Source organism: Lissotriton vulgaris, chromosome 11 (assembly GCF_964263255.1).
Source record: "Lissotriton vulgaris chromosome 11, aLisVul1.2, whole genome shotgun sequence".
NCBI classification, from domain to species: Eukaryota; Metazoa; Chordata; class Amphibia; order Caudata; family Salamandridae; genus Lissotriton; species Lissotriton vulgaris.
In genome coordinates this window covers 400,833,645-400,847,305 of record NC_141699.1, presented here as the reverse complement: position 1 = coordinate 400,847,305, position 13,661 = coordinate 400,833,645, and the positions used below count along the sequence as shown (strand labels likewise).

Here is a 13,661-nt window from a genome sequence, read left to right as displayed (position 1 = left end):
TACCTGAAAGATAGAAAACAACTTTAAAAATCAAGGGGTGGTTGGCCCCATTAGTTATCACACACAGTTTCTACCAGAAGTGATGTATTCTGTGAATATTGAACGCGAGCTCATTGGCCGTGTTTTCATGCACAAAAACGTGATAGACTTCGTGCATATTTCGAAAGTGGTTTTAAACACCTATCATAGTGTCACACCCATACATTCAACAATCATACATACTCATACATACTTTCTTTTGAGACCTAACTGGGCCCCATGGAGTCGGAGGGGTATCGGTATCCTCGCAACTCTAATGAGAGAGAAATAGAGTTGTTAAGTTCCCCTGCGTAGTTCGCTCCTTGGGCAGTGTCTCCGTTTAGAAAACGGCATTCCTTCGAGCTATATTCCACTTACTTGTGCTCCGGTTACCTCCTGTTTATAGGCACCTACTGTTTCTCCCTCCGGTCCGGATGTTATCGGACTGGAGGAATCGAGTGGTTTAAATGCTACAGGCAATCGCGGTGATCCCGCGTTGTTGTGGGAAACGCCCTTCGCGTAGGCTAGAGCGTGTGTTGCTCCGCCCGTCTGCGTGGCGGCCATCTTGGGAGTGTCGGTCTTCGTAGATAGTCGTGTTTCGGTGTTTAGCACGACTAATATAGCAGTTTTACATTTTTAAAACAATTTACGGTGCTCTGCAAAATGCTCACTATATTCTAAAGGTTTCAACCGTAAATTTCAAAAAATGAAAAATGAAGTTTTTAAATTGAGCTGATTACTCCAGTTTGGTAACCTACCCTTCCCAAGGGTATGGAATGTCACCAGAGTTCTACCAGTCAGTTCTAGCTTGAAAATCAATTTTGTAAAGGGGATCTTAGATTACAGTGGTGGATCATTCATTGGTCATGCTGTTTGCGCCCAAGAAGTGGTCGATACTTTTCACATCTGACTTTTGTGAATTCCACTTATGTGGGTCTGATACAAAAGTTTACATATAATCCTTATGTGAACTGTCCCCAGGGAATGTCATCATTCAATCCCACAATATGGGAGCGGAGCTTGAAAACCCAGCGTTGCTCCTTTTCTAACAGTTTCTTTTCCATGTCAACATGGGGAGGTTGTATTTCCAGCACTACCCAGCGCATATCGTTGGGTGTGTGTGCCTTTTCCAAAAAGTGTGTTGTCATTTTGGTGTTTGAATTTTTACATCTGAAATTACTGCGGTGTTCAACCATTCTGGTGCTGACCTTTCTGGTTGTCATTCCAATATAATGTAAATTGCACACACATGTGATCATGTAGACAACTCCTGATGTATTGCAGTTTGAAAACTGTCTTAACTCCCATTTTAGGCCTGTATTACAAATAACCTCTTTGGTGGGTTCTGTCAGATGGCACACGCTGCAGTTGGAACACGGATGGTGTCCAGCTGGCAGGGGGTGCAGACGTCGGACTGGGCCTTCCATAGGTTTGGGGCGTGTGTGCACCATTAAGTCCTTCAGATTTTTCCCTTTCCGATGGCTGAACATCGGTTGGGTGATGTTGAGACCCCCGCTGTTCAGAGTTCTCCAGTGTTTTTTCACGATTTTTGTCACCTGTTGTGAGGCTACTGTATATGTAGTAATGCAGATGGGCCTTCTCTCCGATGAATTTGTTGGAGATTCCTTGGGTTTGGACTCCAAAAGTGCATCCCTGTGGTTATTGGATGCCCTTTTCTTGGCTTTCTGAACAATCTTTTTTGGGTACTGTCTCTGATACAGTTTATCGCATAATTCCTTGGCCTGTACTTCATAGTCACTTTTTTCCGAACAATTCCTTCTCAGTCTCAGGAACTGCCCAAAAGGCAGGTTTTCACGGAGTTGGCGCGGATGGAAGCTCTCAAAGCTAAGTAGACAATTTCTAGACGTTGGCTTGAAATGTGTCGTGGTTGTTAGTGTCCCTTTTTCTGCTTTGATGTTTAGGTCTAGGAAGACTAGTTGTTCACGGCTCATTGTAGAGGTGAACTTGAGAAAAGGGTCCTGGAGATTCAGCCAGTTGAGGAACACGTCTGCCTCCTGCTCTGTCCCATTCCAGATGAGAAAGACGTCATCTATGTAACGTTTCCAAATCTGGATTTTGGTAGCATGGGGATTGTCTGTATTAAGGATTTTTTTGGTCTCTAGCCAGTGCACATACAAACCCGCCACGCTCGGCGCAAAGGTGCTTCCCATGCTGGTTCCATGGGTCTGTTTGTATATAGTTTCCTGGAAACGAAAGAAGTTCTCGGTGAGGGCAAGGCGGCAGCATTCCAGCACATAGATGACGTCTTTCTCATCTGGAATGGGACAGAGCAGGAGGCAGACGTGTTCCTCAACTGGCTGAATCTCCAGGACCCTTTTCTCAAGTTCACCTCTACAATGAGCCGTGAACAACTAGTCTTCCTAGACCTAAACATCAAAGCAGAAAAAGGGACACTAACAACCACGACACATTTCAAGCCAACGTCTAGAAATTGTCTACTTAGCTTTGAGAGCTTCCATCCGCGCCAACTCCGTGAAAACCTGCCTTTTGGGCAGTTCCTGAGACTGAGAAGGAATTGTTCGGAAAAAAGTGACTATGAAGTACAGGCCAAGGTATTATGCGATAAACTGTATCAGAGACAGTACCCAAAAAAGATTGTTCAGAAAGCCAAGAAAAGGGCATCCAATAACCACAGGGATGCACTTTTGGAGTCCAAACCCAAGGAATCTCCAACAAATTCATCGGAGAGAAGGCCCATCTGCATTACTACATATACAGTAGCCTCACAACAGGTGACAAAAATCGTGAAAAAACACTGGAGAACTCTGAACAGCGGGGGTCTCAACATCACCCAACCGATGTTCAGCCATCGGAAAGGGAAAAATCTGAAGGACTTAATGGTGCACACACGCCCCAAACCTATGGAAGGCCCAGTCCGACGTCTGCACCCCCTGCCAGCTGGACACCATCCGTGTTCCAACTGCAGCGTGTGCCATCTGACAGAACCCACCAAAGAGGTTATTTGTAATACAGGCCTAAAATGGGAGTTAAGACAGTTTTCAAACTGCAATACATCAGGAGTTGTCTATATGATCACATGTGTGTGCAATTTACATTATATTGGAATGACAACCAGAAAGGTCAGCACCAGAATGGTTGAACACCGCAGTAATTTCAGATGTAAAAATTCAAACACCAAAATGACAACACACTTTTTGGAAAAGGCACACACACCCAACGATATGCGCTGGGTAGTGCTGGAAATACAACCTCCCCATGTTGACATGGAAAAGAAACTGTTAGAAAAGGAGCAACGCTGGGTTTTCAAGCTCCGCTCCCATATTGTGGGATTGAATGATGACATTCCCTGGGGACAGTTCACATAAGGATTATATGTAAACTTTTGTATCAGACCCACATAAGTGGAATTCACAAAAGTCAGATGTGAAAAGTATCGACCACTTCTTGGGCGCAAACAGCATGACCAATGAATGATCCACCACTGTAATCTAAGATCCCCTTTACAAAATTGATTTTCAAGCTAGAACTGACTGGTAGAACTCTGGTGACATTCCATACCCTTGGGAAGGGTAGGTTACCAAACTGGAGTAATCAGCTCAATTTAAAAACTTCATTTTTCATTTTTTGAAATTTACGGTTGAAACCTTTAGAATATAGTGAGCATTTTGCAGAGCACCGTAAATTGTTTTAAAAATGTAAAACTGCTATATTAGTCGTGCTAAACACCGAAACACGACTATCTACGAAGACCGACACTCCCAAGATGGCCGCCACGCAGACGGGCGGAGCAACACACGCTCTAGCCTACGCGAAGGGCGTTTCCCACAACAACGCGGGATCACCGCGATTGCCTGTAGCATTTAAACCACTCGATTCCTCCAGTCCGATAACATCCGGACCGGAGGGAGAAACAGTAGGTGCCTATAAACAGGAGGTAACCGGAGCACAAGTAAGTGGAATATAGCTCGAAGGAATGCCGTTTTCTAAACGGAGACACTGCCCAAGGAGCGAACTACGCAGGGGAACTTAACAACTCTATTTCTCTCTCATTAGAGTTGCGAGGATACCGATACCCCTCCGACTCCATGGGGCCCAGTTAGGTCTCAAAAGAAAGTATGTATGAGTATGTATGATTGTTGAATGTATGGGTGTGACACTATGATAGGTGTTTAAAACCACTTTCGAAATATGCACGAAGTCTATCACGTTTTTGTGCATGAAAACACGGCCAATGAGCTCGCGTTCAATATTCACAGAATACATCACTTCTGGTAGAAACTGTGTGTGATAACTAATGGGGCCAACCACCCCTTGATTTTTAAAGTTGTTTTCTATCTTTCAGGTACCACGTGTTTTTGGGAACAAAATACACAGGTATAAATGCATGCACTTAATAGAGTTTGCTGCAGTTTAAAAAACCCTTTTTACAAATCTCTCACTGATAGAGTAAGGAGTGGCGAACACAGGGCTGGTCCCTGTGTAGTCCCGAAGAAGTGCTTGGGGTATGCACGAAACATGTCGACTTAGGAGTGGATAGGAACATCTGGACACATTAAGTTTAGGATAGCCTATCCCCCTACCCCGTTTTTAATACTACCACCTAGAGGCCAGAATAAAGTTTATTAGTAACCTACTGGGCAGGTAATTTTTAATCTCATCACATAGTCCACTCCCCACAAATACACATGCACCACACATAGTCCATTTAAGTGCTCCTACGTAACTCCGCAAGTCGCAGCACGCCCCAGCCCGTAGAGGACTGGGATGGCCCCAATGATGAAGCATGTCACCGTGGGGCAACCCCGGTGAGTGAGGGGACACCTAAAAAAGGAACAATTTTTCCTTTGTTACACATTAGACACTACTTCTAACAGCCAACCACATTGAATAGTGGCTGTCCTTTCCTCTAGCTAGGCTCTTGGGTATCTGGAAACAGAAACCTTTTTTCTGACTTTAGTGACTGGAGGGCGAGCCAAGCTATTTTCCCTCTAACTCCCCTAGTTCTTTTCATGCTTGAAGATGGCACCAGGCTTCTGGATTATACTAAACTCTTCCAGCAGCAGAAGAACTCCTATGACACTGTTAAACAGAAACTTTGGGAAATGAACTTGTAGTACATGCTGCTCTATCCTGCCTATACGAAGGTGATTCACAACTCATGAGCCCACTTCTTTGAAACCTCCAAGGAAACATAGGACAGGGCGGCAGAAAAAAAATAACTTGAATGTTATTCTCCTCCCAAACTGGACCCACTGAGACAGCGGTTGCCACTGCCCCCAAACTTCTCAAAGGGCACAGAGCGAAGGAGAACAAAATCCTGCAGGGGCCATCCCAGAGGCTACTAGGAATCATCTGAAACGACCAGCAATCACTCCCTCAAAGATCCGAGTAGCCACCTGGCCATGCTGTTTTCCCACAATAGCTCCACGGATACACCCTTGGAGGCACATGGTATGAAACCACTTCCCATGGCTGAGTTTACCATGATGTCTAGGAATGTAAATGGGGTGCTGTGCCTTATTAACAGGACGGCTCTCCTCAAGTACGCCATTAGAATCACTCCTACGGTCCTCATGCTGCAGGTAACTCATCTATTGGGCTCAAACTGCCCCTTTTTATACTGACATGGATATGACAGAGACTTTCTCCCATGGAGAGGCAATACTCCTGCACCAACTGTTCCTCTTGGTGGTAACTGCAAAACTACAATAAGACCGGACACCAAAGCAGGTATATCGGAGTGGAGGGTCTACTAAAAAAGAATCATTATAATCTATGTATCTATGTCCCACCCCAGACACCTAATCTGGCCGTCTAACCACTTTAAACTGTGGTGTTAAATTTCACCCTAGGCATCTCTATTATCAGGGGCGATTTGAACGCCTCACCTGGCCCTAACAAAGATGCCACAGGAGCTCCAACACTGAGCAGACCAAGTAAATCTAAAATCCTGATGGCATGGTTGTCCTCAATGGGACTATGTGATGTCTGGAGGACATGGCACCCATAAGATAGGAAGTAAACCCACACCTCCAATGCCCATAAGAGACTCTCTGGCAACTGCTGCAGCTGTCTACCCATGGGGCATTTCTGATCACTCCCCACTGCTGGTTTATTTTGTAATTATAGCCGCCAAGTACCGAAATAAGGACTTTCAAGCTTATTTCGAAATAACCATGACTTAGTCGCCTCAATGGGCACATTATTGGCTACTGTGAAGGCCACCATCAGAGAGATTGATAGGACCTAACTCTTTCACGAACAAAAAGAGATAGACAGAGTCAAATTGCTGACCTGAATGCCCCATCTGGAGCATCCATGTCTGACTGATTCATCCTCAACTCTCCTGCACCAATTGGAGCTGACAGAACCTCGCTACGCTAACTCTCCTTGGAAGAGTCCCACCAGTGTTAGAGAGCTTCGACCAGAAAAATCTATGAATACAGAGATAAACTACTCTACTGCCTGGCCACCAAAGAGATGACCTCTAGGATATTCCCTGAAATCCAGAACCACGCCAGTGAAAAGAAATGTATAGCTACTGCTATCGCAGCAACGTTTATGGAATACGACCAAGCCCTTTATGCTCAACAAATGCGCTTCCTGAATGAATAATTCTGGGTAATCCTGGCTGACATTCTCCTTCCATCACTGGCACCGTCCCAAAAAGCAGCACTAGAATTGACACTTAACAGAGAAAGAAATAGGGTCTGTGTGATAGATGGAGAGATATGATGTCCCGTTCAGAACTGTGACTTATAGGCCTCAACAATACCCTGGTTATACTATACGAGGAGACCCTCCCCAACGTCTTCCAGAACCTTCCATAGTGATGTTCCTGACCTGGCGGCTGGCGCTATGTATGATTGGCTGGGAAAAGATACCTACACAGCAGACTCTTCTGCTTAGCGAGAAATAGCTGAGGCACGCTGCACCGGAGAGGTTCACTAAATGGGACAAGTTGGTATTACAAACCTAGGAGATATTTGGCAGGGGCAGACTATGCAGTCATTCCAAGACCTTCAGGCTACCCCATTAAACACTCCTAAATATCGGGATATTTGTGGGAATACTTCGGACTGTCTTACAAGCACTGTGGTATCTGATGTAATGATGTTTGCAGGGATAAGTGATTGTAAGTGTTATGTACTAAATGAGTGCCTTGTTTGGTTGCATTTGTGCGGTTCTTTGTAAATAAACTCAACAAAGTTGGTTTCTAAAAAAATTGCTAATTAGCCTCGTGGCACCATAGTCACTCCCTGCGGAACCATGGAAGACATGAGAGGCTGAGTTTGAGTAATGGATTAAGTATGTTTGTGTGTGGGGTTGTAAGAGTGAGTGCGATGAGCCTTCCCCAAGTATTGTACTGTATTATAGCAATTGTGTAGTGCTTACTATTCCTGTGTGAAGCACTGCAGAGAATAATCACGTGGAGGGTGTGTGGTTAGAAGGGTGGTGTTATCGTTTTGAGCATATGTGGGAAGTGTTTTCATGTCACGTGTGATGACCACCAAGGTTTGGCTATCATGTTATGGGACAGCGCACATGGCATTATAATTGGTAAAGGTATGTGAGAGATAGACATGCAAATTATAATTGTAATAAGGGCTAACCAGCTTAACACTAGGGAAAGCGGGATGCTGTATGCCTGTATAGCAAAAAAATAGGTCATACGAAAGGGCCCATTAATCTATATGGAGACTTGCGCCAGGCAGAGATGCTGTTGAATAAGTAAAAGTATGCCTGAATATCTATTTATTTAGAGGCGAGGATACTGCCCACTGCTGACTAAATGCTTCCAATGAAGGAGGAAGGGAATGAAAGCTCAGTCAAGGCTGGCAACCTCAGCAGGACCTACACAAACTTTAAAAGGCCCATATTGTTCCTACTTCTGCTAGGGCCGAGGAAGTCAAACTTTTAAGCAGGAGTACACATCCCAAACCCCTCTCAAGCTCCAAAAGGGGTATAAGCCAAGTGCGGCTGGTACTGGTAAGAGCGGTGGGGTGGGGTGGGAGGGTAAGTCAACAGATAACACTTACCTTGCACTCGCTGCTTCGTATCAATGCTGTCGTCTGTCGACTTACCCTTCCACCCCGCCCCTGCCCCGCCCAACCAATCTTACGTGTGCCGGCCACGCCTGAGGTAAGCACCAGTCGGGCGAGCCTTAGTTGGGTTGTGACTCAGACCTCAGCTAAACGGGCACCCTGCAGATGCAACGGTAAGAGACAAACAGGTACATGCATATTGTAGGCTTTTGCGATTCCTATTTGCGATTATTAAGGAATCGCAATTAAGGAGTTGCAAAAGTCTATGCATGTAGGAATCGCTATAAAATTAGCGATTCCCAAACATTCCTTAATTGTGAATCGCAAATTGCGAGTTGCAATTAAGGAATGCCTTCCCATTCATTCCTATGGGCCTACAAGCCCATAGGAATAAATGGGAAATTGCATGCGCAATTTGCGAGTATCAATAGGTACTCGCAAATTGCACGTGCAATTTCAAGGGTGCAAGGGTGTCAAAAGGACACCCTGTTGCACCCCTGACATTGATCTGTGTACACATGTTGCGCACACACATGCCCCATGGGCATGTGTGTGTGTAACCTACAACTAAAGTGCATTTTTCAAAGTTTTTGCAAATTACCATCAAGTTCAACTTGATGGTAATTTGCTCCCCCTAGTAGCTAAATCGCAATTTGCGATTCCATCATGCATTGCATTTAAGGAATCACAATTTGCAATTCCTTAAATGCAATTGCAATTTAAGAAATCTCAATAATTAGCGATTTCTTAAATTGCAAGAGGCTGACACTTTGATGCATTGAAGAAGCTCATTTTGTGGGCGCAAATGGACGATTTTTGCGAATCGCACTGTATACGCTCGCAAATATGGTTGATGCATGTGCCTGAAAGAGCTTGGTAGGTTGATGCCCGGGTAGCACACAAGTGAATTAACCTGTCTTGTGTTAACTTGCTATCCTCACTCCTCCATCAGAGCCTAACTATTTTCTTAGATCCCAGAAACTCTTATTTCTTTCTAGTTTGGATACAAAAGCATCCTCCGAACCTTCTAGGACTTAGAGAACAACTTCCATTTTCATTATTAGTAGTGAAAGAAAATACCAAGTGAGCCCCCGCTCATTACTTTCAACTGTGCTTTTCAGTCCAATAAGGACCCGGCTGGAGTGTCACCAAGTTCTAGAAACCTCTTTACTCACGTGTAAGGGAAGACCTCAAAATTTGGGTCTGTGCCAGGCACCTGCCTCGCTGATCGAGTGATGTTGGCTGCTAGTTCCCGGGCAACTTTCAGAGCTGCTGTGTACTCTTGGGAGTTTTTAAGCGGGGTGTGATAGGCCATGAACCTGGTTGCTGCGAAGACAGAAGCAGAAATAAATAGGATTATTTTGCTGAACTTTTACATTTCTAAACAAACTTTGATGTGTCATATATTCACAAAAAACAACCACAGGATTGATTCAGAGATCGGTAGAATTAAGACAAGTAGGCGGGTTGTTGCTCATAAAATTGTGTATTAATAAATTAAAACGTGGAATAACAAATACATTCTAAATGAACTATTTAGGCAAAATGTCAAATACTACAAAGTAACTTATTTTCCAGGATATTTTCTTGGGTGATTTTTGGGGCACGATATATTCAATCGATGGTTTGTGCGTGTAAGCAACTCTTCACAAATACATTCCCTTGACAATAATCTTGAAGTAATTGAAGTGCGTTCTCCACTATTAAGTTTTTCGGTCCTGAAAACATTTTCTTAGGTAGAGATTCCTCTGGATATGAAATTGTATTTCAGAGGATCGTCCATAGGAGAACTGGTGAGGCTCATTGACTAGAACCAAGACAAATGTAATAGTTGGAGGTGAGCGGGGTTACCAGAAAATCAAGAAACTTCCTAACATGCTGGAGACCCCGAAAGGTTTATTTGATTATTTTTCACATGTCAGGCTGGCCTCTGAAAGGCCAGTAAGGCTGGTGAAGTATTTGGCACATGTTTAGTCTCTGAAATATTAGACTTAAATAAAGGAGAGGAACAATGAAACCTGCTTTCTAAAAATTCAATGATGGACAAAGACCGCTAGTCTAAAGTGATAAGTTGGAATGGATGCTGTGAAGGTTGTATGACCGAGCCCTGCATGCATTTACACCGCCTGCCTTTTCAACGCTGTCACAACCCTGACTGCGACGTTACCACGATTTACTTTACCATGCAAGTTGTTACAAACGACTTGCCTTAGGGGGCGCTGGACTTTGGAATAGTATAAATCACTATTCCAACTCCAGTCCACACAACAGTAGGGAAGGTGTCAGACTTAAAAATCCAACACCAGTCCAATAACACGATCCTAAAGCAAGTGGTCGCAAGGGCTTGCATTGTAAAGTAACATGTGGTAACATCGTAGTTAGGGTAGTGACTGCTTTGTAAAGGCAGGCCATTGTTGTGACTGCGGGGGTAAAGTATGTTTCCCTGCTGTGAATAGCCAGGTTTCGAGGTGCTTGTGAAGGACCAGATGTCTAGATAAGTGATCAGCGATGGAGACGGGGCACAGTCTGGCCGTAATAACGGGAATTCTCGGCCAGCGTATCTGGCCTTGTGAGTTTTAGGAGTGACCAGCTGGTGAGTAGAGGCTGAGCATTTCTGGAAGGGATGTATGAGGTTAGGGACAGAGTTAACCACATGTCAGGCTTGCTTGTGAAATGCCTGTGAGACTTGGGTCGAGTCAGTCGGATTTGCATTAACAGATAGACAGCATGTGACCTGTTTCGGATTTTACCTATGATTTCATGTCTGTTATTTGTAGAGTTGGAGTCGCCAGCCAGCCTCACAGCGCTATCATAGGCTCCCAATCCTCTGCAAAACAAGAAGGTAAATCGTTAAAATACACTAGTAGTCGCTCAGTTGATAAAACGCTAACATTGTATGGAGAATTAAATTTTTTTATTGGCCAGAAACCTATTTTCAACTCATAAATCACTGCGAATGGTTGAAGCCTATGGTGAACTCAAAGGCTGCTAAATCGAGGCTTTTGAACTTCCCATTCACCAGAGTTAAAAGAGACTGCCCACCTACCCCTTGGGGCAGTTCAAGTTGGGCAGGTCACCGAGGAACAGAGGCAGATATTTGTTGAACTCCGTGACGTTGGGTCGAACGGTACCAGTGGTAGGTTTCAAGCACTTCTGGAGGCAGCTCGGGGAAGCTGTAAGGGAAAATACAAAAACAAACAGCGGTTCAAGATAGGTTCTGTTCAGCAGTTATGTGTATATGAAGGAGGATAGAGGCAATCCAATGCTGGGGGAGTCAGTCAATGTGAGCGCATTTCATCGCAATGGTTGTCTGGCAGGTAGAAACAGTCATTCACATGTCAGGTTCGCCTATGGAGGGCATATAAGGATGTGGAAGAGGGTGCCACGTCAGGCCAATCCCTCTGATGGCCTGGCAGAGCTGGGGCACAATTAATCAGCAGGCAGGCTCACCTCTAAAAAGCCAGCAGAACTGGCGAAGACCCTGTCACATTCCAGACCCACTTTGGAAGGGACGGTAGGGTGGGGGACCCTTTGATGATAGCCTTTCCTCTAAAAGACCAGGTAAATCTGTTACATTAAATCTTTTCTGTCTTTCAGTGGCAAATCTCAAGATTTTTCCAAAGTTCATTAAAAACAAAACCCTACTCATGTCTGATTCTGCTTAAGTCCTACTGGGCCTTCTATTTGCAATGCCCGGAATGGAATCTCTCCATTTCTCGAACATGCATCTCTGTCCTCCAACCACCTTCCACAGATGTAAGGTAAAGGACTCACAGCTGGTGGAGGGGCAGAACTGGCCTTTATTCGGTCCAAAGAGGTGTTGGCGGCAGCATACTGATGTGGGGTTCAGCCAGTCGATAAAGTCATCCACCCATGACGAGGCTGGAATTGCCAAGTAGGTCCTGCAAGACATGGGAAAGCAAACATTTATCAACTAACAGAATCACCCTTCTTTTGCAGTTTGTCTTAATCTATCTTATTTATTTATACGTATAGAAAGTACCCCAGTGGTTTAAATTCGGCAATTTAGTTACCTGCATGCCATATATGAACGTTCAATTTTATTTGTATATTTTACTCCATTGAAGGAAAATTATTTCTGACTTTTCAAAACCAGGGAAAGGAACACCAGGCATATGATAACAGTATCTACCTCCTCGAATCATGCTTATTAGAGATGACGCAGGCCCCGACTATTAGCATGTTGACCATCTTCCTCGTCACAGGCCGAACAGCATGCGGGTCATTCATGTTTATTACATAGCCACCTCTCTAGCCCTTTATACTTAACTACAAATGTTCACTCATGTACTTGTGCTGAATAGAATTACTTGACCTGATGCTGGAAGTATGCAATGGCTGATTTTCCTTGATTTCAAGCTTCGCGCCGGAAGATAGTCACTGTTTTATATCAAGCTAAGCTCCTTTTTTAAAATTAATTGTGCCTCATTCTTTTTCACATGTTTTGTAATGCTTGCATGTATCAGGTATAGGCCTGGCTTCTGCAGGCCTCTTGCAACTAACTCTAGAAGCAAACACGCCTTCTAATTTCTTGTTGGTTGGGGTGGGCCTTACTGAGCAGGTTAACATTACCAAGTCCTGCACTTCTGCAGAGTGCTGACTTGTACACAGGGTGGTTGGGTTTTCTCTGGAGGTAGAGCCATTTGGATGTTGCCTACCGGTCCTAATTACTCTCGCTGTGTCGGTGCAGCAAGTGTCCTACCAAACAAGAGGCTTAGTAATTTCCTTCCCCTACATCCTTCCTCCTTCTCAATTTCTCGAGAATTGAGATTCTTAGCAGTTCCTAGCTGATTTTCAGTCTTTTTCTGTTGCAGAGTCCCAGAATCAATATATAGTATTTGCTTCTGGGACAAGAGGTCAAATATTGTCAAAGTTCTTGTTGTTCAGGTTTTGCCAAAGGTTAGTAACTGCTTTGCAAAATCTTAGGTTGTCTGAAGTTTACAGTTGTTGGGCCCTCCCTAGCATCTCCTGCAATATTCATGTTCCTCTCAGCATGATTGTATGATTTGTTTCGCTGAGGTTGTCAACTTCATAGCATGGAACACCAGTCTGCCTATTTGTTTTTTTTTGTTAACTTCTACACTGGGCAGGCTGTCCCTTCCTTCCTAAGTTGTGAGTGTGTTTCTTTTCTGGTCAGATATACCAGATTGGATCCTTTCAATCCTCTTTTAGATCTATTGTATCTTCCAGCATGTAGCTTAATATCCTGTAAATGTCATTAGTTTGTCTCTTTGAGTATACTTGTTTGCACCCTATACGGTATTTGTGTTAGTAGATGGCTTCCTCACAGTTGAAAAGTACAGTTTGTGTGCCCTTGGTTGGGACAGCCTCTCTTTTGCATTTAGGAATGGAAAACTACTCAAGAATTGGCTCTACCCCACATAAGCACCATACACAAACATAAATATACAGCATATCCCTCTGTATATAAGCATTTATGTGTATTATAGATATGAACCTATATATGTGTATTGCTTTGTATATACATGTAGAATAATTATGTTTAAAATGTTTGAGTGCAACACTTGAAAACCAGAGTTTATCGAATGCATCTTTAATCTATTTATACTTACTTTTTTCATGCATCTATCTAAC

The 13,661-nt window shown here is 43.9% G+C and overlaps 1 protein-coding gene across 2 annotated transcripts in view; it reads right to left on the bottom strand.

Annotated features, from left to right (window-relative positions):
- NPC1L1 (NPC1 like intracellular cholesterol transporter 1) overlaps positions 1–13,661 on the bottom strand; it is a 166,738-nt gene that overhangs the window by 9,863 nt on the left and 143,214 nt on the right. For both annotated transcript variants that reach the window (XR_015300916.1, XM_086943433.1), the window contains exons 12-15: positions 11,820–11,947; positions 11,092–11,218; positions 10,796–10,872; positions 9,221–9,371 (exon numbers count right to left, since the gene is read on the bottom strand). Coding sequence is in view for 1 of the 2 variants with exons in the window: in XM_086943433.1 (XP_086799559.1) it covers positions 9,221–9,371; positions 10,796–10,872; positions 11,092–11,218; positions 11,820–11,947 (483 nt within the window). In the remaining variant the exon portion in view is untranslated. The remainder of the gene's footprint in view (positions 1–9,220; positions 9,372–10,795; positions 10,873–11,091; positions 11,219–11,819; positions 11,948–13,661) is intronic.